Source organism: Toxorhynchites rutilus, chromosome 1 (assembly GCF_029784135.1).
Source record: "Toxorhynchites rutilus septentrionalis strain SRP chromosome 1, ASM2978413v1, whole genome shotgun sequence".
Taxonomy (NCBI): domain Eukaryota; kingdom Metazoa; phylum Arthropoda; class Insecta; order Diptera; family Culicidae; genus Toxorhynchites; species Toxorhynchites rutilus.
This window is the reverse complement of record NC_073744.1, coordinates 11,302,191-11,328,851: the sequence shown is the minus strand read 5'-3', so window position 1 is coordinate 11,328,851 and position 26,661 is coordinate 11,302,191. Positions and strand designations below refer to the sequence as shown.

Genomic DNA, 26,661 nt, shown 5'->3' with positions numbered 1-26,661 from the left:
GACAAAACAACATTATTGAATTGGACAACTCATGATCAGAATTGAGTTCATCAAAATGCGTTAGTTTAATGGTTTAGCTATGTAAATCCGATACAAATGGTGAGCAAGCATGATGTTTACAAAGTTTATAAGTGTTGTAATCCAGAAAAGGTCTGAATACGTGCCGAATAATCATCTGATGATCGATTAAAAGTTAGCTCGAATGAGGGGCGCATTGACACAAATAGAAGGTGTATTTTATAATCCTTTAAAACATGTGATTTCGTAAAAATATACTATCAAACTACTATAAATCATGTAAAAGGCAATTTCATTTATATGTTTCGAAACATTCGAAGGCCTTATTTGACACAGGAGCGCTGAATTAGAGCATTCAAAAAAGTGGGCAAACCATGATCATATTTTCGACTGGACAAACCAAGATCATTTACCCTGTACCATATATGAGATTAGCAAAGGCAAAAGCAAAGGCAAAGGCTGTCTTCCAAATTATAATTAAACTGTCCGTAAACACGGAAAAATCATAGACATGTCGACATGTCGGCGAAGGACTGCGAAATTATTTAATTGAATTCGCTTGTTTATTACTTCGGATATATTTTTTAATTCCATTTGTTTATTTTATTTACGCTCATTAGCATGTTAGCTGTAATAGAGCCGAGTTTATATTGGGCGGTCCTGTCACGAATGTCTACTTCAAAATTTTTGCATGTCCGAACGCATGCCGAAGTAATGGATTTGAGTGCAAGCTCGATGTGGTAATCAATCACGCTAAAAATTGAAAATTGAAAATTGAAAATTGAAAATTGAAAATTGAAAATTGAAAATTGAAAATTGAAAATTGAAAATTGAAAATTGAAAATTGAAAATTGAAAATTGAAAATTGAAAATTGAAAATTGAAAATTGAAAATTGAAAATTGAAAATTGAAAATTGAAAATTGAAAATTGAAAATTGAAAATTGAAAATTGAAAATTGAAAATTGAAAATTGAAAATTGAAAATTGAAAATTGAAAATTGAAAATTGAAAATTGAAAATTGAGAATTGAGAATTGAAAATTGAAAATTGAAAATTGAAAATTCGTAAATTCGTAAATTCGTAAATTCGTAAATTCGTAAATTCGTAAATTCGTAAATTCGTAAATTCGTAAATTCGTAAATTCGTAAATTCGTAAATTCGTAAATTCGTAAATTCGTAAATTCGTAAATTCGTAAATTCGTAAATTCGTAAATTCGTAAATTCGTAAATTCGTAAATTCGTAAATTCGTAAATTCGTAAATTCGTAAATTCGTAAATTCGTAAATTCGTAAATTCGTAAATTCGTAAATTCGTAAATTCGTAAATTCGTAAATTCGTAAATTCGTAAATTCGTAAATTCGTAAATTCGTAAATTTGTAAATTCGTAAATTAGTAAATTCGTAAATTCGTAAATTCGTAAATTCGTAAATTCGTAAATTCGTAAATTCGTAAATTCGTAAATTCGTAAATTCGTAAATTCGTAAATTCGTAAATTCGTAAATTCGTAAATTCGTAAATTCGTAAATTCGTAAATTCGTAAATTCGTAAATTCGTAAATTCGTAAATTCGTAAATTCGTAAATTCGTAAATTCGTAAATTCGTAAATTCGTAAATTCGTAAATTCGTAAATTCGTTAATTCGTAAATTCGTAAATTCGTAAATTCGTAAATTCGTAAATTCGTAAATTCGTAAATTCATAAATTCGTAAATTCGTAAATTCGGACATTCGAAAATTTAAAAATTCGAAAATTCGAAGGTTCGAAAATCTGAAAATTCAAAAAATCGAAAATTCGGAAATTCGAAAATTCAACAATTCAAAAATCTGAAAATTCAAAAATTCGAAAATTCAAAAATTCGAAAATTCGTAAATTCAAAAATTCGAAAATTCAAAAATTCGAAAAATTCAAAAGTTCAAAAATTCAAAATCTCTTCTCTTCTTTCTTCTTCAATGGCACTTACGTTCCTAGAGGAAATTCGCCGTCTCAACGTAGTATTACTTGCGTCATTTTTTTATTAGTACAGTCGAATTTCACTCGTTGCACTAAGCTCTTAGCCCAATTTGTGAACGACTTTCACTCGTTGGGCTGAACTGTCATAGTCGAAAATCGATCGAGGGTCACACCGATTGTTTGTTGTTATGGGAAACGCAGAAAAGTTTTCACACCACTGACGTTTATTTCATTCGTGGTTGAGTTTCGTTCTAGGTTGGATTAATTGGTAAGTTCTTAATGAAGTTTGATATTAAAATTAGCGTAGATTTAATATACGTTCATTTCGATCGCCAGGCTCAAAATGGATGGTTTGCAAGGATCCAGTACGAACGTTAACCGGAAACGGAGGAGCAATTTCCTGACGCTGGTGGAGAAGGTTCGCATAATTGAAGATTTTGAAGCAGGAGGTGGTACGCATGACTTTCTTGGGAAGAAGTACGGCGTAGGATCTTCTACGGTCACGAGAATAATCCAAAAGAAAGAAGCAATTCGTGAGGCGGTGGACAAGTTCAAGGAATATGGTGTAAATAATCGAAAAACATTGAAAGAGCAGACGTTCCCTTTGCTGGAAGAAGCTCTTTACATCTGGATTTTACAGCAGCGGCAGTCCAACATTTTGTTGACAGTGGATATTCTTAAAGCAAAGGCGGAGCTGCTGTTTAAGATGTTCCAGGACGGGGGGCTCTATGCGGTGCACGGTTTTTCTGCTTCGGATGGCTGGATGCATCGTTTTAAGCAGCGGTTTGGATTGCGCGTGAAAGCCGTAACAGGAGAAAAGGCATCGGTAAACGTTGAAGCGTACCTAAATTTCAAGAAGGTTCTACAGAAGAAGATTCAGGAAATGCAGCTATCACTATCCCAAGTCTTTAATGCAGATGAATCTGCCTTGTTCATCAAGCTCCTAGCCACACGCTCTGTCGTTACCTGTGATGAGACCGTGGCAAGCGGACGGAAGCAAAACAAGACAAGGTATACGTTTATGCCTTGCTCCAACATAGATGGTTCCCTAAAGCTTCCGTTGTATTTCATTTGCACTGCTGCAAAACCACGAGGAATCAACATCGAAGAACTTCCCGTTTCATATAATCATTCCAAAAAGGCTTGGATGACCAGACTGTTGTTCCGTCAATGGTTCCACGAAGAGTTTGTCCCCGCTGTTCGAAAATTTTCGGCCGAGAGAGGATTGGAGCCAAAGGCATTGCTGGTTCTTGATAATTGCACCAGTCATTATGACGTTGACGAATCTGGACTGATTCAAGTGATCTACCTCCCACCAAATGTAACTGCTGAATGCCAGCCGATGGACCAAGCGGTCATCAATGCAATCAAGCGAAAGTATAAAAGAAAACTGATGCTCGCATTAATTCTGGAAAACGAACACTTAAGGTAAATTTCCAAATATTAAACATTAAATTTTTGTAATTAATTCCAAATATAAACACAAAACTATGCGCACGATAGTTTTTCGTCTGTGCTTTTTCAAAATTTAAATTCAAATTCTAATTGAGGTTTCATTTATGTACTTTCCTCTTTAGTTTCGAAGAACGATTGAAGAAGATTAATCTTCAACAGTGTATTTTGTGGTTGGCAACCTCTTGGGAGGAGATATCTGACAAAACTATACGTAATTCGTGGAAGAAATTGATCGATGGTTTGCCGGAGGATGCTGTTAATGTAGACTCGAAAGCGGCCGATGATGACTTCAAAGCGCTTGTGTCCAGGATTGACAGTTTGGCAGGAACAAAAACATCTGAGCAAGATATTGATCTGTGGATCAAAGATCAGGTGTATGATGCTGATCATAATCCAGATTGGGTAACCAGTTAAGTGTTCTCTGATGACGAGATTTTGTCATCAGTTCTCAAGAAAGATCAACCTGAAATGCAAGAAGAATGGTTGGTAGACACAGAAGATGGAAGTAATTCGTTTGATACTTCCATTACTAGTACCGGAGATCCTGATTTTGGCGATGCAATCAAGTCAATTGATTGCCTAGTTCGCTATATGAAGCATGATGTTGCAGAAGTATGCCGTTTGAACGCGCTACGTTCGAAAATCACTGAAGTTGATCGGCTAAAACGAGCATGTTGAAGAACTCTACCATTTTGTTGAAAATGAATTTACGTGGTTTGTTTAATTTTGTTTGAAACGTTTAAAATAAATATTGTTTTTGTTGAATAATATTCGATTTTATTTATTTCATTCATGATTCATTTAAAATTTATTTTAAACCTAAAAACACCATCCACGAGCCCCTCGAAAAAAATTTTACGTTGTCAGAATTGACGTTTGTCTTCGATTTAGTTGGGCTATAGCCCAACGAACGGGAGCCCAACTAAATCGAAGCCCAACTAAAGATAGCCCAACGAGTGAAATTCAACTGTACTTAGTTGAGATTTCTATGCCAAATAACACGCCTTGAATGCATTCTGAGTGGCAAGCTCTAGAATACGCGTGATCACAGTGCAAGAGAATTTAAAAATTCAAAAATTCGAAATTTCAAAAAATTCGAAAATTCAAAAATTTGAAAATTCGAAAATTCGAAAATTCGAAAATTTGAAAATTCGAAAATTGGAAAATTCGAAAATTTGAAAATTTGAAGATTTAAAAATTTGAAGATTTAAAAATTTGAAAATACGAAAATACGAAAATTCGAAAATTCGAAAATTCGAATATTCGAAAATTCGAAAATTCTAAAATTCAAAAATTCGAAAATTCAAAAATTCGAAAATTCGAAAATTCGAAAATTCAAAAATTTGAAAATAGTTGAGCATGATTCAAATTCAGTGGCGATTCGGGATGGTATTTTATCAGAGTTCTCAGTGTTCTGAGATTCTTCAGGTTTGCGATTGACTTTCATCGAAAACGGTCATTCCAACATCGCATGGAACTCCACTTGCATTGTAGTAGGATCACCTCATCCATATCCAGCATCACGAATGGAAATGTTAGAAAAAGAACATGAAAACATTTATACAATGTTTTTACAACAAATAAGCTGAGATCTATCATATTAATATACCCTAGATTTTTGGAAGATTCGTGCTTTATTTTATGTCGCGCGAAACATTAAAATTAAAATAAACATTCTTTGCCTGAAAAAAACTTCCCAGCTGAAATCTTTCAACCGATGTGTTGCATTATCCCGCCGATACGTCTGTCAAAGCATTATCGTGAACGAATGCTCGTCATACACACTCGCATTGTACTACATACCGACGGCTATATCTGATGAACACTGCCAAAATTTGATTTGAATTTCTCCCAACTCCAGATGAGGTGTGGTACACTCATTTCATTCTATTCCCTGAGACCGAAACCCCGAAGCTGTCAGGCACGGGAGAAAGTAGTACAAGTACAAAGCGCACATTCAAAGCAGCTGACGACGACGACAACGGAGATGGCGAAAGGGAGCAATTTACCCAAGAAATGTCCATAAAACACATTCGACATCAGCCATTTCACCGCCCTCTGCTCGTGCACCACGTGAAGGACGACCTTTCCTCGGATGGAACCCGGTAGAACATAGCGATCCGTGTTCATATCTGTGCGGTGTAACACGTTCATACCCATGGCCCCGCATTTAAGCTTACCTGTTATTTAGGGTGGATATTTATTGCAACATGAGAAACCCCTCTCTTTATCTGTTCCACAGCTCGCTGTGGCAACAGCCAAAGCATTCCTTTGAAGGAGCCTTTTGCACGTTGGGGATGCTATTTGCGTGTGCCAGGATACGGAAGGAATAAAAAACATTGATCTATCGAAATCATCGAAAGATCCAATGTTCCATATTCCCGATCATGATTAATTACGCCCATTGCTCATCAGCCTGGCAACACTTCACTCCGAAAATTCATAATCCTTCCGGCCTTTGGACGAAACAAGAAAAATACCGGTAATACAACGAAAACAATCCCCGCTCCACATCGGGGAAACTCAAAGCAGTGCTTCCAGGAAGCCTCCCCTTAATCTCCACCAGTTCGGTCCACTCACAGCATCCAGCTGTTCCAGCACAGCTGCTGGCAGTTCCAACTCGCTCGTTTCGCTTCTCGTCCTTGCTGGCTGCTGCTGCTGTTGCCTTCCGATGGCACACTGACTGAGTTTAGTCTGCAGCCGCTCGCCGTTCGAATCGGTCCATAGTTGCGCGTTCCTAGAGTCCACCATTCGATCCGATCCGATCCATTCGCCGCCCACTTTGGGGACACTCGAGGAGGACGCGTGTTTTGGCGCGTTTCAATTTCCCGTGCGAGGTCAAAATCGTGCTCCGCTGGTGGCTAGACGCGGACGGGACGGGAGTAAACACATGGCGCTGTGTGGGTAGGTGGGATAGTGGGGAAAGTGGCGAAGACGCCGAGCAGGCAGTCGGTCGGGCACTCGCGGCCCTGCCATTGGCGCGGGTGGAAGAATGCTTTGCATGTTGTGATTTACATTTTTGCAACATTCGAGTTCCTGCATCAAGAAGAAGAAGACGAAGAAGAATGTATGTTATCGGGTTGTGCCTTTGGGATGCTGTTGCTGCTTCTGGTGTTGCTACTGCTGCTATCGAGTTGCGAGGATAAAGCGCACGCCAACTTCCGGATGTGTGACGTTACGGACCATAAACGAGTCCTGGGCCCGGCCTTAGCATGATAATCCGGGAAGTGCCAGTGTTGTTTGTGGCCGGCTCGGGGACTATAACCTGTGAATATAGTGTTGTCCCATTGTTTTACCCGCTGACCTATTGTTATGCTGAGAATTACTGCTAATTGAATGACGCTTTCCGTTCAGCGCTTAGAGAGACTGCATTTGGTTTCACCCAGAGTGGATTGGTTTGTTGTGTGCACACGGAATATAGGGATTATTAGATGTTATCAGTTTAAAACATGGGATGTGGGCGAATTCTGGTGAATGTGCGTGTGTCAGCTTTGGAGGGAAGTACCTCTGGCGAGAAATCTATTCACTATCGATGAGGATTATGCGAAGCATTCGAGATGTTATCTTGGTTGATTGGGAGTGAATTTATTTTGATCTGATAATGCGAATTGATATAGGGTTCGAGTACGCTTTAATCGTGGGGCTTTGCATGAAGTCCGCCTCTGAGTAGTTAGATTAAGATGATAAATGATGGTAAATAATGAATGAATTATTAGCTTCGAGCACGATGGTCACACAGAGTTGGTATAGATTCACCTCAATGAACTAACATTTCGGTGGTTCTTTCTCTAGTAAATATAGGCAATATCGTCCAATAGATGCAGGACATACAATTAACCATATTTAGGTCACATATGGTCACATATGTCGACAATATAGCTTTATGAGTTTTCATGAATAATTTGTGAATACTTAATCGATGGAGTTGATCAAAAATATTATTATTCCTAAAAAGCATGTTAGATCCACCGCTGCTTTTGGAGTGAGGAATCGATTACCTAGATAATTTGTTGTGTGTATTCCAATTTAATGACATCGGAAGTTTCTCGGTAAAGTATGGCTTGTTGTACCTTTCTCTCACGCAAGGATCATCATCACAGGAGAACGGATGGTTAGATTTGTGCTGTCTTTATACTGTTGTGTTCGTCTACACCCAAATAAGAGTGATAGGATGAATTGTCCGATTGGAGTTCATTAGCGTTGGCGACATTGAGCTTCGTGTTCGAAAAGTGTTTCATTCATCCAGTTTTGAAGAGAAATTATGATCATGGTTTGTCCGGTTTTAGAAATCACCATTTTTGAATGAAAAAAAAATTCGAATTTTCAAGTAGAAGTTGCATTTCTCATTGCTTGAGTTTACTGTCATCATATTGATTCATTCATATTTTAGGTTTTCTTCCGAATATTGTATTTTCTGGGGCATTATAAAGATAAACAGTACTCAGCACAGAGAAACTTTTAGTCTACTGATGAACTGTGGTCCGTTGTTCGATCTGATTGTTTTCGGAACCGCAAATCTACTGAAAGTTCATGCAAGACTTGAATAGTGTTCCTGGCTGTGATGGATCTCATAATAATTGCTTCTGTGAATCTGCTGAAATAGTCAACTATTACGAACAGTGAATGACCGGAAGGTAGAGAGCCCATAAAGCCAGCCGCTCTGTAGATCCATGGTTTCTCTGGCATTTTTGTACGCTATAGTGATTCTGGCGCTCCTAGTCAGGAGACTAATGTACAATCTTTACATTGCTTAACACAAGCCTCCACCTTTCTGCCCATTAACGGCCACCAGCCCTTTAGCCGGAGCCGTCGTTTCATTACCCCAATTCCTGGATGGACTTCATGGGCCAAACTGATAACACTTTGCTGCAGCTGTTGATCCAGTTGATTACCTCTCAAGAGCATTCCATCTACCGAACATAACTCATTCATGTATTGATATTTATTTATTTATTTATTTTGTGTTCAGTCTTCGATGGACTCGTACAGACTAATCATAACTTAAGCTAATAATTTAAGTCTACATATAAAACATTGTCGGGTGATTGGAAATCGAATTGATCACAAACAACACTAAAGGCCTTAAGACAGGAACAGAAAGAGCTGTTGAATCCATAATTAGTCCTGTGTCTAGGAATGGCGATCAAAGCAGTGTGTCGCAGCTGTCGCGGGGGTAAGGTAAATGATATTTCCTGTAGAAGATCAGGACAGTCAATGTTATTCGTCAGGACGTCAAATATGAAGAGCCGCTGTAGTCTCAACCTTCTTACCGACAGGAGCTCAAGATTGATCAGACGGCAACGATCTTGGTAATCAGGAAGGTTTAAGGGATCATTCCATGGCAGGTTCCGAAGTGCGAATCGTAAAAACAGCTTTTGGATACGCTCGATTCGTATTATCTGGTACGCGTGGTAAGGTGCCCAAACCGGAACAGCGTATTCTAAGATGCTACGTACTAATGCGCAAAAAAGCGATTTGAGTGCATACACATCAGTTAGCTGAGCAGCATTACGGCGAATAAAACCAAGCACGGAGAAGGCTTTTGCAGTAGTAATGGAAACGTGCTCGTGAGATCGAAGTTTACAATCCATTATCACTCCCAAGTCGCGAATAGACTGTACGCGTTCCACAGAAGCACTGTCGATCCGATATTGGTGTGAGGATGAAGATCGACTGCGGCTAAAAGTGATCACTTTGCATTTGTTTATGTTCACACTCATATCATTCTCGTTGCACCAGTTCAGGACGATGTTGATGTCGGTTTGCAATAAAATAGAGTCAATTGGAGATGCGATGACACGAAAAATCTTGAGGAAAAATCAGACATCGTTGATGAAGTGGACAAATATCAAAGGGCCCAGCACACTCCCTTGCGGTACGCCAGACGGTATGTTGAATGTGCTGGATCGTGATGAGTTGAGCTGTACAAATGCCTTTCGATCCGTTAGATACGACAATAGCCAGTCCGCAATCCAAGTCGGAAAACCTATGTGTTGCAATTTATGCACTGCGTAAGCGTGTGGTACCGTGTCGAAGGCTTTCGAAAAGTCGATATAAACAGAGTCTACTTGATTTCGCCGTTCGATCTCACGAAACAGAAACTTGGAGTAGCACATTAAGTTGGACACAGTGGAACGATGTGATATGAATCCGTGTTGATGATCTGAGATAAACGGCAGTGTTGCGTTTAGTATGACGTTATGCATCAGAAATTCAAAAACCTTTCCCAAGCAACTGAGAATCGAAATTCCACGATAGTTGACGACATTGTACAAACTGCCAGATTTGTGAACTGGAATCATAGAAGCGGTTTTCCATAAACTCGGGAAGCATCTCTGTTCAATTGAGCTGTTGAATAGCATCGTCAAAGGAACCGCCAACGATGCCGCACATTTTTTAACTAACAACGGCGGCAGAGCATCCACCCCGGCTCCTTTTGAAGCATCCAGTTTAACCAGTGCACCGAGTACTTCTTCGTTGGAAAAGCTGAAGATCGGAAGGTGGATATTATGAGTTGGTACGTTGTTGAAACATCCCGGCCGAGGTACAGGTGAAGTAGAACAAAACACACTTTGGAAGAAGTCAGAAAAAAGATTGGCGGCTTCGTCAGCTGTACTGGCTGTGGAGTCATTGTAGACCACATTGATTGGCACGAGGTTGGTAGCCCTTTGTCCTTTAACGTACCTCCAGAACATCGATGGGTTTTGTTTCAAGTTAGATTCCAGTCTGCATATATATTGTTGATAACTGGAAGTGTGTAATTCGTTGTATGATGATTCAATTTGTCGCAACCAGTCTCTATTCACATCTGATCTGAGAGCAAAGAATCGTTTACGTGCTTTCCTTAGTCGGTTACGCAAGTTGCGCAGCTCAGCTGTCCACCAAGGTTTCCTGCTAACGCTGCTTAAGTTACATTAAAGTTAATCAAAATTGCATCGCCTGAAGTCCATGTCGTTCTCATTCGAAACTGGGAAGATTTGGTGGCAAGTGACCGAACTTTGTAAGTCCACGAGCAGGATGAATGGAGGGTGATGTGCGTCAATGGGCAGCAGTGGTAGTGGTGGCTGAAATACCTCAGTGATATCCGGAGAACTCGTGAAGGCTAAATCCAGAAGCCTGTTGTTCGAATTGACATGCGAATTCACTTGAACCAAGCCACACGACGAGATGGGATCTGCTAGATTTGTCTCTTGTTCACTGGACGCTCCTCGAAACACCATTGTAGATGAGGAAGATTATAATCACCAATAAGCACGATAACGTCGTTCGGTGATGAACGATCCAATAAATATTGAGCAGTCACGGCGTGAGCTGAATATAGCCCAACATCTGAGCCCGGAGGAATATAGACAGCAGAGATAAACAGCGAACGGTGAGGAAGTAGTATTTTTACAGCAACCTGTTCTAGCTGATTGCAATCAACTATGGACACCGCCGTGCAGTGCAGTGTCGGTTTCACAGCAACAAGGACGCCACCTCCCATCGAGTGGTTACTAGTAGCCTCGTTGCGATCGCACCGGAATACGGTGTAGTCCGATGTAAGCTCTGTGTTGCAGATATCGGATTTGAGCCACGTTTCGGTAAACACGATTATATCGTAGTCACAGCACAATAGTTTCAGCTTTAGTTGTGTCGTTTTAGTGCGAAGGCCTCTGACGTTCTGATAGTATATAGATAAAGAGCTGTGATCAGGTTGAGGCACTCCGTTGCTGACGCTGATTGTTGTCATGGTACGTGAACAATCGAACCCGCCGGCGTGGCAGTTGGACATAACGTTGCCGGGAACTGCAGGTTTGTTGCGTCCTGGAGTTGAAACACGTTTCGTAGAGAAACTCGAGGGTTGACGATTAAACGGAATAGTACTAAAACCAAACAACGAATCAGGGGTTGTACTGATCGGTGAATTAACGTACTTGCCTGATGAGACAGGCTGGACAGCCCCATCACCATGTTCGAACACAGGGCCGGGACGACTGCGGCAGGAACCAATGAAATATGGCTCGACTGTGCTGAAAGGATAAGGGCTGTCCATAGAGTCTGTTTGTGCGCGTCCCGGGTTAACCACATTGACAGATTTACGTGCTGGTTGATCGTTCTTTACATGTTCTAAGTCGAGTTTTGACGAGATGAAGTATGACCGTTTTTTTGGTCGTGATCGAAAACACGAATGTTAACTCCTTCTGGCCAGTACCAACCATCGCCGACCACGTTGGATATAGCTTTATTAACGGTCACTTTGAATGATACAAACGATAGATCATCCAAACATTTTCCACGAGGAACCAGCTTGACCACCTTGACCAGCGTTGAGTCCACGTTTGTGATGTCATGAATGTGTTGTTTGATGTCACTTTCTTTCTGGTCTGGGGTGAATGGTGTCACGTAGTAATCTATTATATCGTCAGTAGTCTGCCTAACTTTGGCAACGCTTAGAATTCCAGTTCTGTGCCGATTAACATTGTCAGTGTTTTGATTGTCGTTGATGGGTAGGGTATGACCGGAGATAACTGAAATTGACCGGTTACTATTTCCTCCGTTCTGAGCGTGAGGTGGAAGATCGTTGCCGGATAATTCACAGGGCTTTTCGATTGGTGCTGCCGGTGTGGATGCAGTCGCCTGTGGACCTGGAATGATGATTGGACAAAATTTTCACACGTCTATTTCCCACAACGAGTTTGTCAGGTTGTGCAACTGAGCTGTTGACTTCGTCCAGAACTTCGAAAAACGATGATTCGTCACATGATCGCGAGCGGTTAATAGGATCAATGGTGTCATCTAGGTTGAGCTGATCGATGTTGTTGAGAAACGTTGACTTTTCGAACGATTGGCTGGTTTGTCTGTGTTGCTGTTGTGATCCAAAGAGTGTTTTGTTGATAGTGCGAAGATTGTCGCCGTAGTTGCCTAAACGTGTGTCCATGGAGTCTGTGCGTATTAACAGCTCACGTAACGCTTTGATGATAACTTTCTCTCGATTGTAAGTAGCAGGGTTGAAATGCAGTCGACAGGAGTCGCAAAACCAGAGTAGTCCGACTTTTGCTGACCATGCTGAGTAGTAGTGCTTAGTTAATCCCACACAAGTGTGGTGAAAAATAAGGCCACACGAACCACTGCACGTTATCACCTTTCCGGAACTCAAGGATCGTGAACAAACTAGGCACGTATCCATATTACAGAGCAAATTTGAAGATCACAATGTCAGTTGAATTACAATGTCTCACAATGTAGGGCTTGAACTCATTCGGTCCTCTTTCTTTTTGAAAACTTTCATCGCTGCTAGAGTCCTCCGCAACCTTCTCAACCGTTACTGCAACCGCATTTGCAACAATGTTTCGAATGTATCCTTCCGTCGGCTCATCAAACGTTTCACTGTCCGGGCTACTCAACCTTGATAGTGCATCGGCTAGATTCTCAGAACCAGCAACGTGTTCTTCTTTAAACGTATATCCTTGAAGCCTGAGTACCCACCGTTCAAGCCTAGCACAAGGCCTTGATCTAGTATTGAACAGAAATTTCAAAGCCTTGCAGTTCGTTACTCATGTAAATGTGACGCCCAATAATAAATACAGACAGAATTTCTCCACTCCCCACACTATTGATAAAGCTTCTCGCTCGGTTTGATTTTTTTTCCAATTCCGTTGAAGCTTTATTAGCATACGCGATTACTCTGTATTGTCCTTGTAGATCACTTTTAAGAAGTGCTGCTTCTAGCCCAGTAGGACTTGCATCTGTCATTGATTTTGTTTGATGTTTCGGATTGAAGAAACCCAGATGATGAATTTGGCTGATTTCATCTTTAATTCAAAAATTTCCATTCAAACTTACCTTTTGAACGAAGAAGTTGTCTTAGACGGTTAGTCAATGAAGCCAGGTTTGGAACAAATCTTCCGGCGTAGCAAACCAAACCCAACAAACTCCTAAGCTCCGACAAATTGTTTGGTTCCCGGAAATTTTGTATAGCCGTAATTCTACTTTCGGTTGGTTCAACTCCTTAGATGGACAGTTGATGTCCCAGAAATTCCAGACAATCAACACTATACATACACTTTTTTTCATTGAGTAGGATGTCAAAGTCAGAAAACATCTCAAGAACTGCAGCCAATCTTTGATCAGTGGTTCTTCAATGGTCGTACCGTAAACGACTGTATCATCCAGATATACGAGTACACCATCCAAAACCGCGGCAACTGACTCCATTACCTTTTGGAATGGCTCAGGCGCACAACTTACTCCAAACATGAGCCGCAACGGGTGTGATTCGCGTAGCACAGCTTGATTTGCTCTGCGCATATCAATGCACAACCGAATCTCACCGGAGTCCTTCATCACGGTAACCGCTGGTGATACCCAAGGCGAAGGGCCTGGGGCTCGCTCAATGATATCCATGTCCACGAGAGAACGCAGTATATCTTCAATTTTTGATTCCCATGCGATCGGGGGTCTCCTATACGCCTGTTGCACTAGCTGAACATCGTGGTCAATTGGTATCTTGATAACCACCCCTCGAATTTTCGGAAACGACGTCTTTGAATGCGACTCATCTGCACCAACACCAAACCCGACCTTAAGAACGTTCAGGTTTTTCGCTGTATAATCACCTAATAAACAGTGTTGCCCATCTTCTACCACGTAGAACTTTGCAAACGTCTTATTCTTCCCTAAGAGACTTATCCGCATTTGTAGGCTTTTCCATTGTTTTTACTGTAGACTCTTTTAATTGTTCCCAAACTCCATTGGCAATGATATCGCGTCTGATTCGGAATCGATGGTCATGGATACCTGGACACCTCCAACGTTGAATGTGGAAACATTTCCGCCGATCGCATAGAGTACATAGTCAATCGCTTGTTCATTATCTTTTTCATTGGATACCGCACGGATGCGCTTAGTGCTCGGATATGGTACAAGATTGTCAAATCGTCACTTTAGTCCACCGCGAAGTCTACCTTGAGTGTAACAACGTTTTGCCCAGTGTCCAAACTTTCCGCAAATAGAACATTTTGTATTCTTGGTAGGGCATACGATACTTCCATGTTTATGCCCTCGATTACCGCACCTATAGCAAATTAACCGGCTATTGTTCTGGTTTTGACGTAGGACTACGTCTTTAATTTCTATACCGGGGTGTAAAATCAAAGTTTCGAAAACGAAAGCGTTACGCCGGAGATCGAGATTTTGAGCGTTAATAGCTCCTAAACAACTGAACGAAATGGTATGATAAACACTTCATTCGAAAGATAAAATGTCTACGCGTTCTATACTTGTTACTTTTTGATCCAAAAACTTGTTTCAATAGTCTTAAAATTGCTTTCAAAACAGGCTATTGAAATCACCAATCGGTATATAAGCGAGCGCCGCTCGGAAATCCACTCAGTTCTAATTGAACAGCGATTGGAGCATGTTGTCGCTGTTGCGGTGAAGCTCTTTATTTTTTCATGAAAGCGCGGATGAACGGTGTCACCAAGAGCCTGTTTGTGCACCCTAGGCCAGAAGGGAATCCATCAGGAGGAGAGTGATGCCACTAACGGTTCCCCGGGTAGACATCGCTACACACACATACACGCGCAGAATTCTTCCCGTTTGGATGCCATTCAGCATCGAGAAAGTTCCGGAAAGATCTAATCATTTCTGGAAAATAATCTGCCAGTTCCTCTGGGAATTTAAAAATACATTCATGTGAAAGAGTTTATTTTAATGTTTTCTAACCATATAACACAGCGATCAAATACATTTGATTTTGTAATTTTTCAACCAAGTGTAATTCGCAGGAAAGCTTCTGAAGATTATTCTTCCCCATCAGTAGGATATTTCCGTATCCAATATTGTATGCGTACGCAATCGATTATTGCTCAGTCGCCGAAAGTTTCGAACTCAGAGAGTTCATTCCCCTCTAGTTTGCCTTCCAAATTGCCATCGTAAACCACACCTTCTTTCGATTCAATCACACACAAAAAGCATACTTAAGCGATATTCTGGTGGTGAGACACATTCATTTTTCGTGACGACATCGACAGGACAACATCGTTGCCTAACGTGCTGGAGGAGGTGGACGGGGAAGGATCGACACATACACGCGCAGAATTCTTTCCGTTTGGATGCCATTCAGCATCGAGAAAGTTCCGGAAAGATCTAATCATTGCTGGAAAATAATCTGCCAGTTCCTCTGGGAATTTAAAAATACATTCATGTGGAAGAGTTTATTTGAATGTTTTCTATCCATGTAACACTGTGACCAAATATGTTTCAATCAAGTGCTATTAACAGATGGTTATCGAGTTATCATAAACCACTGGTGGGCTTCCAGTATCGAGGAAAATTTGGAAATATCTAATCGTTGCTGGAAAATAATCTGCCAGTTCCCCTTGGAATTGAAAATTACATTCAAGCGAGTTTATTTTAATGTTTTCTTCCCATAAAATATCCATATAATACATTTAGGTTTGTGATTTGTTAATCAAGTACAGTTAGCAGGAAAGCTTCTGAATATTATTCTTCAGAACAAGGTTTTTCGTATCCTATATTGGACGCATGAAACCTTGTGCCTCCAACGTAACGCTCTCGTTTTCTCGTCCCCCAAATATTCATTTATTGATTCATTCAGAATGGATTTAGATTCAACTTCAAATCAACGATAGTCCTACGTCACCCTTGTGGTTATACCATAGATATAACCCACTTCCTGTTTTTGGATTGGTAGTTAGATTGATGCTTGATCAAATGTTGATCATTCCTGATCTGTTGATGTGACTCGTGACTCGTGTCCAACGTTATCATTGTTTCCAGTGTGCGGTCCTTCTGCAATAATTTGACAGCTCATATTATTATGCATGCGACTGTACTACCAGTCTCAGTTGTAAAAGAATCATCAACATCTACTCTCGCATTTACTCCTATAGGTGAATATACAATGAGAATCCATTGCCAAATTTGCGTAATTTATGTGCGTAACAGCTGTACCTGATGTAAAACATATCACAACCACAAACAAACCGGTTTCCACAAGGCTATTGACAAATCATCACTTCATCATCGATTTTAACATTTTTCGTCCTCCATTAACACGTTTGCATTTGTTCTTCCTCCTCAGCTCAGGTATTCACGCTCGTTGGGTAATGTGTATGGAAGCACTATTTGATTTGCACCATGCCAATTTTTTCAGTTTGGCACACAACCACATTCAATCAATTTCTCCTGGTACACAACCAACACTATCACTCGTTTTCCGCCTTGGTACACAACCAAAGACATCATTCACTCTCCGTCTTGGTACAAAACCATTACTATCACACACAACCGCACACAACCATAGCTGCTCCCTTACTCGTGACTTGCATTATTTGTCTTCTCATCGCTTTCAGGGCCTATGCTCCACATCATCATTTGCATGAATAAGAATAATACTGGGAATGCACATCCAAAAGTTTTGTGATCAAATCACTGAGAGCTGATGATTTATTTGTTTTTTTTTCTTTTTTCTTTCTATCTTTCTACTTACGCTTACTCAAACACCGGTTGAGCTCGTCTTCGTTCTGGAGAAATTTTCCTTCCGCCAATTCAAAATGGCGGTCACCTAGATTCTAACCAGGTCGAAAGTTATCGCACAGACACGCACTTTTATCAGATCACTTCTTCTTTAACAGCTTTCAATTAACCACTTTTTTATCCTCGTCGCCAAATATGTCGAATCGACGAAATAAAAACTCGTAAAATTCAACCTTTATAACAATCTTTATTTCTACGCACAAGCTTCACAAACGATGTCGTCGCGATTAACTCCAGTTCTCAACTAACTAACTCATCAATCAGTGCTGCCAGATCAGCCGCTCGTTGCTGCTGTTTCCCAAAAGTGGCTAATTCGCCCCAACAATAACCATAAATCCTAGATCGTTCCGTTAAAGCAAGATGAGTATAAGCACCTGCAAGATCTAAAGAGCAAAAGATTTTGCAGTTTGCCAATCTACCACATAGATCATAAGCCAACGGTAAACGATATGTATTTGTTATTCAAACCTTGTTATTATCGAAGTCTTACAGTCAATAACAAGTCTCATTTGGTCGTCCTACTTCATAACCACAATCATTGGTGATGCCCACTTACGGAGTTATAACGTTCTCTTTTTCTAATTTATCCAAATATGCTAATTAAAAAAAAAATCATTTTTAGTTTTCTCAGCAAGTCCATCACTATTTAGGGCATTCAAGAGTTGTTTATTTCTTCATTCATCGTTGAATCATAGAAAAATATGCACACTTAGTTGAACCTACAAATTTCACTGCTTCTCACTTTAATGTTTTCTGGAAAAAACATTTCTGAAAGCTATCGCTATCAAAATTATTGTTTCTTTATTAGTTACTGTAATAATTCCTATTATTGCTCATTCACTCGCTATGAATTTTGATTATGCTGTTGAAAAGTATTCGCATCATGTCCAAAGGACTAACTTTGCGTATATGAATTTCTATTGTAGTCATTGTACGGCTAAAGCCCAGTTTCTGATAAATAGGCCTTTTGAAATAATCTATTGGTTCTGTTGGAGTTCCCTGTTCTAATTCCCGTTCAATAACGGTCCATCGGCCACGTGTGCTCCGCCTGTCAAATCCAGGAATCGCCAAACAAAATGGTTGCTCCTTTGTGCTTGATTTGACTAACAGTTTAGCGAATTTCGATTGAAGGGAGAAAATGACTAACACGCCTTTACATGTTCACTTTCAGGGACCTGTTCATTCTTCACTCTTTGACATTTATGCCTTTGTGGCGTTATACAAAGTCAAGGTGTTTAAACAAAGGTCTTATATTTTGTGTTATTTCAAGGTTTGGACACTACAGTTACCATAGTGTTATGTTTTGTTCATTCTTCTTCTTTAACCCTTTAACGGGTACCGGCATCTATATTGCCACCAACGATTTTATTTTTGACGTAGAGCTACGTCTTTCAGGAAGGGTGCCAAATCAGAAAACAGGTCACGTTGTCATGAAATAAAGTTAACGTTAATAACTATTTCCACTGTGAACGAATTCTCATGATTTGCATACCAATCGAATCGGAAATTCTCTAAGATTTGTTCTGCCGATTTGTGTGCCAACCCTACCCGTATTTCGAATGCTTGAACCTCGAACATTTCTTAACAGATCGGAAAGATGTTGCATTAATTGATAGGAAATATTTCTACGCGTATATCACAATTAATCAAATGTTGGTTTCTACAACAACTCCCAATTTAGAGCAGCAAGAGCAAATTTCCCGTAAATTTATTGAAAAACAGAAAAACATTTTGTTAATGTTTTTAATACATATGAACTGTTGAGTCTGGTCATGGATTGAATAAGTTGCTTTTGTTGAAACGAACATCAAAATTTCACATACAAAAACAACATTTTTACCATCAAGTGTTTTCCGCTAGACGGGCAGCTATATTGCCACCAATATTTCACGCTAGCCGGGCAGGTGGCAACTATAATGCCACCAATTTTTGACGTAGAACTACGTCTTTCAGGAAGGGTGCCAAATCAGAAAACAGGTCACGTTTTTATGAAACAAAGTTAACGTTAATAACTATTTTCACTGTGAACGAATTCTCACGATTAGTGGAGGCGATCTGGCGTAGTGGTAACATCCATGCCTCTTACGCTAAAGGTCACGAGTTCAATTCTCACTCCCGACATTCTTCCAAAAATGGAAGTAAAAAGTGACGAACCAGCCAAATGAGTTGAAAATCACTATAATACAGATAATAAAAAAAAAAAAATTCTCACGATTTGCATACCAATCGAATCGGAATTTCTCTAAGATTTGTTTGATATGCTATACATTACAATTCGTTAGTCTCTAAACGGTTCAAATTCATGAAAACTAAAAGAACTTCCTTTTTCCCATACATTTGTTCTGCCGATTTGTGTGCCAACCCTACCCGTATTTCGAATGCTTATCACTCGAACATTTTTCAACAGATCGGAAAGATGTTTGCATCAATTGATAGGCAATATTTCTACGCGTTTATCACAATTAATAAAATATTGTTTTTCATGAGATGAACAATTGAATAACTGTAAAATGTCAAGCGTTATTAAAACGCCCTAACTGCCTCGTTTTGATTGACCCGATTTACGATTTCCCCAACACAGACTTCAAAATCGATGTACCTGTGGAAATCCTTTCTGCAAATATACATGCAAGTTGGGGGTATTTTTGTTCCCATCGAGCTGTGTTTCTATAACACGGACTTCAAAATCAATGTGCCTGGGGGAAACCGCTTTGTCCAATACATGCAAGTCGGGGGTATTTTTGGTGTTGAGTCCTTTTGTACTCGCTTGTCGTTGTGCAGAGCGGAATATGTTTCCCTAAAACGTACTTCTCAACTGAGAAGCCTGGGAAAATCGTCATTTCAGATAATAAAGGTGAATGAACCTTCGCGGTTCGAGAACTACCTAAAAATGAGATGTGTAATATTTTCAGAGGGAAATGTAAAATACAATGATCGTTTGATAATTCTTCTATTCACATATTTTGGTAGTCTTAGGCATCATATCAAACGTAAAAGGACGTTCATCAAATTTATTTGTAACGAAGAACATAATCTATTACAAAAATTTCGATGCATTCTAAAATACTATTCGAAGTGGTAAACAAGTGGATTGTATAATATAATTGTGTAGTTCTACGTCGAAAATATGCGTAACCCCTCACAATTTTTCAATGTTTTTGATTGTTTTGCGTATTGAAAAAAATGTTTTGTGTATTTTAGCAATTAAACATGTTGTTGGGATGGAGTTTGCCGATTATATTGTCACCAACACTTTACGCTAGCCGGGCAGTGGCAAATATATTACCACCAATTTTTTGGATGTTTTTGATTGTTCTGTGTATTGAAAAAAAATATTTTGTGTATTTTAGCATCTAAACATGTCGTTGTATTTAGGATTGTTAACCGGTTTTACCGTTACCGGTTTCACCGGTAATACCGGTTCATTTTTCATAACCGAATTACCGGTAATTTTACAATCAATAATCGGTAATTTCGGCAATTTTCATTTTTACACCATAAATAATTATTTACCTTATTATGTAAGAGACGAATGAACTCTCAAAGTTTAAAGTCTCTTTAATTCAAACCCTAACCTAACTGACGATGATTAAGGAATTGATTGAGGCATAGTGAGAACAGTTGCCGAAGAGTGAGGCATAGTGAGAACGTTGCAAACAAGGCATCGAAGCGCCGAAAAGGTGAGCGAACCGTCGATTTCTTTTTAAAACATTCAATTTTTGTCCTGCACATGCAAGTTATCTGAAACTGTGATTCCCTTACAGAGTAATTTTATTTTAATAAAATTACTCTGTATTATAAAATAAGTAATCTGTTATTATAAAATAAGTAATTTTATATTGTATATTCCCATTGTAGAATCCTGGAAACGCTTCTAACACAACGGTAATGCTTGTCAAAATCAAACAAAGTTTCTGGGATTTAACATTGCCGTAGACTTGAGCGTCGAATCATCAAAATCGAATCTCTTTCCCATTTGTTTGATCAGCTCGCTGAAAAAACTGCGACAAAAATCCTTTGAAATGATCTGCCTTTCGCTGTCCATTGTTCTGATAATGTCTTCTGCTGATATTTCAACCTAAAATTCTTGTCGATTTTCAAATGATTTCCACATTTATTAGCATTGGACATTAAAACAACGTAAAATTCCTAGCAGATATTAATGAAAATGGTCAAATAAAAATCTTTCAGCTATTCATGTAGCATCGTGAATTCAGGTCTTTCAGCCTGAACAAACGATTCCATATGTTAATCTGGGGCAAAACAAACGTCGCACCGTCCGACGCGAATCTTTTCAGACGATCCTTGTAAGGAATTTCGTCCTTATGAAACTGATCAATCATTGCATCATTTTTCAAATGTAAGAAATTTCACAAATGGAAAAACATTTTGTACCAATCTGTACTTTTTAGCGAAAATCTGAACTCTATACCGTACAGAATCTGTACCAAAAATAACGAGAAAATCTGTACCTTTCCAGATAAATCTGTACGTGTGGCAACACTGGCAGAAAGACCTTTCGTATATGTAGATTTGTTCCCGTATAACTATGAATGATCATTCTGCTCGTGGTAGTGACACAATTAATGATGACTTTGGCGTCTTCTATCAAACGTCACGGACTGCATTGATCTAGCAGGCATTTGAAATTTTTCGTGACTTGATGAAATTTAACGATGATGGTATTGATTCAGTAGCTGGTCAAAAAAAAGGAGAAAATCCCCTGAATGATGCAGAATCTGCAGAACAGTTGAGCATTAAGGAAAAACATGAACGAAGATTGCAGCAATCAAAGCTATCAACGTCCAGCCCAAGCTCAAAGTCTATAAAAGGATTGATGAAAACCCTCAGACAAGAGTTTCCGTACCGAAGGCATCAGAGGCAAATGCATGACAATGGTATTCGATGCTCTTTCTGCGTCTTCCTCTTCTGGAAATTTTGTTAATGAGACACGATCAAGATTAGAAGACGACAAAATTAACATCCTCTGGATCCCTAAGTATACTTTAACCAACATACTAAGTAGCAAAAACTTACAAAATGTTTTTTGTAAACTAATCATTATCAATAAAAGCCATTTCTTCAAGAAAATTGTTTATTTTAAAATATTTTATTACCGGTAATTTACCGTTAATTTACTGGCAATCCCTAGTTGTATTGGAGTTTGCGTTGTTTACATGATATGGGTGACGCTTATCACTCAGCAGTGTGGGAGTTGTGTTCATTAGATCCACATTTCTAATGACATCCACTTCTCATTTCACTGGATTTTTTCCAAAGAAGTACAGTACCTTCACCGAAGTTGTTGAAACTTTACACTTGATTGATTTATCCAACCATTCAGTAGTAGATTGTAAAACTTCGAAAAAATAAAAAAATACCTTGAACATATTGCAGATTTTATTGCAAAAATGGTTTAATCAGCTAGAGATTAAGGGGGTATTCTAGTATAGAGAAACGAATTTCGGGCGCTTTTACGAGCTCCGCAAAAACAAATCGAAGAATATTTTTACTATCCATTATATCATTATTTGTCCATCTATCTTCTAACAATGAAACAAAAATTGAGCGGAGAAAAAATGTACATAACTAGAACAGTTAAGAGCTGATGAAGTGAGGGGGTTCAAAAAAAAGTTGTGCCATGGCGTACACGATTCCAGTCCTTCTGGTTATCGGAAACAAAAAAAAATCGAACAGATTCTGAATCAATAAAGATGCCGCTATCGCATGAACTTCGGACAAGTCAAAAACGTGTTTTTTAACAAAATGGTGGCCGTTTGAAAACCAACATGCGGTTTAAAACGTTTTTTCTTACGTCACCCGATTTTTTTTTTAAATATTAAAATTCCAAAAACGTCATTGTTTTAGAGGTTCATGCGATAGATGTCTGCAGATTGTTTCCATATAAATTCGACATGAATCGGTTCAGTAGAACTTGATATATCGTGTACGCCAGTTTGAAAAAACTAGTTTCGAGAAAAACCCGTTTGAAGTTCATTGTTATGGCCGAACTAGGTTAGATATCGCATCACTAAAATGGTTCTAGCTAGGTAAGTAATAGGATTTTCGATAAGTCCTTTCTAGAGTATATTCTTGAGTGCCTAAAGTACAGAAATATGAAGGAAAAAATTTTTGATTTTTTTCAAATTTCTAGACTAGAATACTCCCTTAATTGATCCATTCGGCATTGAAATATTGGCTATCACCCAATATAGGACAAAACAGAATCTATAAAAGACGGGTGGGTAATGTCGGGGACACAACCGGAGTGACGTAGGACTATACAAAGGGGACAGCTTTTGTTAAATATATATTTTAAATATATTGTTTTATTTTCTTCTCCTATGTGAATACCTACCTATCTACCTGAAAAATGGATTAGTTTACTGTTTACTCTTTATGAATATGTTCATGGTTCTGAAATGAACCTTTGGTGTTGTGTTTTTGTTATCACTCGATATTCCCATCTTGTTCGGTTAAACCTTCCTGTTTAGCTATTGCGTTTGCCACTCGCCACAGCTTTCACAGTGGGAAAATTTCTTCCCATTCAGCTTGTGACATGTTGTTCAGTAAATTACATTTAATACGACGTGCCGGAGAAACACTTTGCCACTCACTGAAACTAATTGTTGCCTTGATGAGCGCCGAACCAAAGCTGCTCTGTTCTTGATGCGGGTTTTCTGATTGTCGTGAGCAGCTTTGCAAGCCAACTCGAGCACTCCGACGGCCGAAACTCTATAATCGCTGTTAGGTATACTGGTGCTCCGGCACCAATCCGTTCGGCCTAGTTACCCTTGCCGAGCAATCAGTGAATGCGACCAACAGGGAACTGGAGACTTGCACGGTTCGAGTGAGACTTTGCCTTTCCCTTAACTTGTCCTCCTTTGTTACGTACACGATGCCGATGCCGTACAACCACACGGGTTTACGGTTTGAAAGAAAATAAGATATTTTTTGGGGTCCGCGTGTTTTATACTCTAGCGGTACACACTCACAGGATAGAGACAAATCGGCAGACTCAGCCAGAGGGGCGAGTCCAACGAGACGAACGAATCAGCGTTAAAAGGGAGCGATGGCAAAAAAATACATTCATTACGATTTGTTCGCTCGTTGGATTCACATGCAGGCTAAAAAGGGTCCTTTTCAGGATCACAAAATTATCTTCAATCTAAAGAGTTTATTGTTTTGTTATCACTCGATATCCCCATCTTGTTCGGCTAAACCTTTCTGTTTAGCGATTGCGTTTGCCACTCGTCACAGCTTTCACAGTTGGAAAATTTCTTCCCATCCAGCTTTGTGACATGTTGTACAGTAAATTACATTCAATAAGACGTGCCGAAGCACCACTCAGTGTCGTATTGGAGGCGATTTTAACCTGTAATTGAACATTTGCGATGACAGTGGTACAGTGTCGACCTTCAATGTGGGGTCATAATTTGGATCTCTATGTTTACGAAAATGTCCAACTAAATAAGTCGCATTACATGTCCGTCCAATTAGCTAAATGACGAACTAATTGTAAATTACTGTACTTTCAATCTGGAAACAATTTAAGAATTGGTGAAAATTGAATAATCAGGAAAGTCCCCAACTATCAATAAGCTCAGAACAACTGCCAAATTCACATACTCATCAGATCCTGGCAAACAAATTATGAAAAAATCAATTTGTGTTTTATTATTATTTTGGATATTGTTTAAGAAAGCATTGAACTGTATTTCCTAAACTCTTTTGACGTAGGACTACGTCTTTCATTTCTATACCGGGGTGTAAAACCAAAGTTTCGAGAACGAAAGCGTTACGCTGGAGACCGAGATTTTGAGCGTTAATAGCTCTTAAACAACTGAACGAAATGGTTTGATAAACACTTCATTTGAAAGATAAAATGTCTACGCGTCATATACTTGTTACTTTTTGATCCAAAAACTTGTTTCAATAGTCTTAAAATTGCTTTCAAAACAGGCTATTGAAATCACCAATCGGTATATAAGCGAGCGCCGCTCGTAAACCCACTCAGTTATGATTGAACAGCGATTGGAGCATGTTGTCGCTGTTGTTGTGAAGCTAATTTCGTTTATCATGAACACGCTGATGAACGGTGTCACCAAGAGCCTGTTTGTGCACCTAAGGCCAAAAGGGAATCCATCAGGAGGAGATTGATGCCACGGTTCCGCTTGAAACATCGGAGCAGCCGCCACACACACATACACGCGCGGAACCCTCGTTGCTATCCTCGTTGCTGAAAAATAATCTGCCAGTTCCCCTGGGAATTGAAAAATACATTCATGCGAAAGAGTTTATTTTAATGTTTTCTATCCATATAACACTGCAACCAAATACATTTGGTTTTGTTATTTTTCAATCAATCGCAATTAACAGGAAAGCTTCTGAATATTTTTTTTCCCCATCAGTGGAAATTTTCGTATCCAATATTGGATGCATAACATGAAAAAGGGAAAATGTTTCACATCGCGAAAATCAAGTCATTTTCGAGCGATTATTTACTTTCTACTCATATAATGCTGCGACCAAATACATTTCGTTTTGGATTTTTTCAATCAAGTGCGATCAACGTAAGACCACGTCTTTCTGCAATTTATTAGAGGTGCAATGAATCTTTAGGAATTCCCGCTCTACGCGCACTGGCAAACAATGTTTACTCAACAATTTCTCAAACGAGAAATGGGTGTTGTGAGAAAGGATTAGCGAACGCAAAAACGACAAACGGGAGAAAGATATGTTTGGAGGTTGAAGGAAATTGGCAGAAAACTTCTTCATTCTATCATTCAAATAATGTGATTCATACCACTTCGTTTTACCAGAAAGAGTTTCTTAATGCTCAAAGGAGGAATTGAGTCCTCCGAGGAAATTACCCAGCGCAAATTAGAGTCGACTATCGATTGCGGCATTCGTACACAAATAATTTTATAATGCAGTTTCACCAAAGTGATTTCTTCGGATATATTCACTACATCATGTCATGTATTTCATATTCTTCATTAAGAAATCCATATCCATGGCACCTATCGGTAACGAATTATTATCGAAACCACGATTTTCGCTAAATGCTCCTTTCAGTTCGGCCTGTAAAAAACTTTTCTGAACTCTAATCCATCAAATTTGGAGCCCTGAAAAGGACCGTTGATTATATGCTAAGCTAATATAGCACGCTCTCCTCGGATACGATGGGCCAGCTGGATGTCCTTGGGCATGATGTGACGCGTTTTGCATGGATAGCACACAAATTGGTATCTTCGAATAAGCCTCCTGCAGCGTCATAGCCGCGGAACTTTGGAAGCGCAAGTCGGTTTTCAAGTCCTGAGCAATTCCACGATCCAAATGCTGCAAAGGTAGCTGCGGATCAGCAATTCGGTCGACTTTTGATAGCGATGAATTTCACGCAAAGTTCCCGGTCGATAGCGATGTGGCTTCTCCACCTATCCTGCTACTGGTGCGCTTATCCGAGCTGACTTCGTGTGCCTTACCACCGAATAACTAACGAGCTGTCTGCGAAAGACTAACGAGCTCGTGTCCTCACGGTGCGAGAGTAGAGTAAGAAATGAACGAAAGCAAAGGAAGCGTCATTTTATAAACCATAAAAGTATAGCATCTAAATCCCTCCCTTATTATATTCGTGAGTATACAGTAAGCTTATATAATAAAGAGGGTGGGGTTTACATTCGATTCTTTTATGTTTTAT

General features: G+C 39.3%; 2 protein-coding genes across 5 annotated transcripts in view; both read left to right on the top strand.

The window, feature by feature from the left end:
* Nucleotides 1-2,310: 2,310 nt before the first annotated feature.
* Nucleotides 2,311-3,836, top strand: LOC129764712 (jerky protein homolog-like). The gene is made up of 2 exons (XM_055764091.1): nucleotides 2,311-3,395; nucleotides 3,545-3,836. The coding sequence occupies exons 1-2, from the start codon at nucleotides 2,311-2,313 to the stop codon at nucleotides 3,834-3,836; spliced, it is 1,377 nt and encodes a 458-aa protein (XP_055620066.1).
* Nucleotides 3,837-6,128: 2,292 nt separating this feature from the next.
* The window catches only part of LOC129766294 (cubilin), a 174,907-nt gene continuing 154,374 nt past the window's right edge, over nucleotides 6,129-26,661 (top strand). For 3 of the 4 annotated variants that reach the window (XR_008741459.1, XR_008741457.1, XM_055766820.1), the window contains exon 1: nucleotides 6,129-6,489. The gene's annotated coding sequence lies outside the window, so the exon portion shown is untranslated. The remainder of the gene's footprint in view (nucleotides 6,490-26,661) is intronic. The other variant, XR_008741458.1, reaches the window with a different exon arrangement.

Coding starts and splice junctions, on each gene's coding strand:
- LOC129764712 (XM_055764091.1), top strand. CDS start 2,311: ATGGATGGTTTGCAAGGATCCAGTACGAACGTTAACCGGAAACGGAGG. Junction 3,396..3,544: donor CTGGAAAACGAACACTTAAG/GTAAATTTCCAA, acceptor TTTCCTCTTTAG/TTTCGAAGAACGATTGAAGA.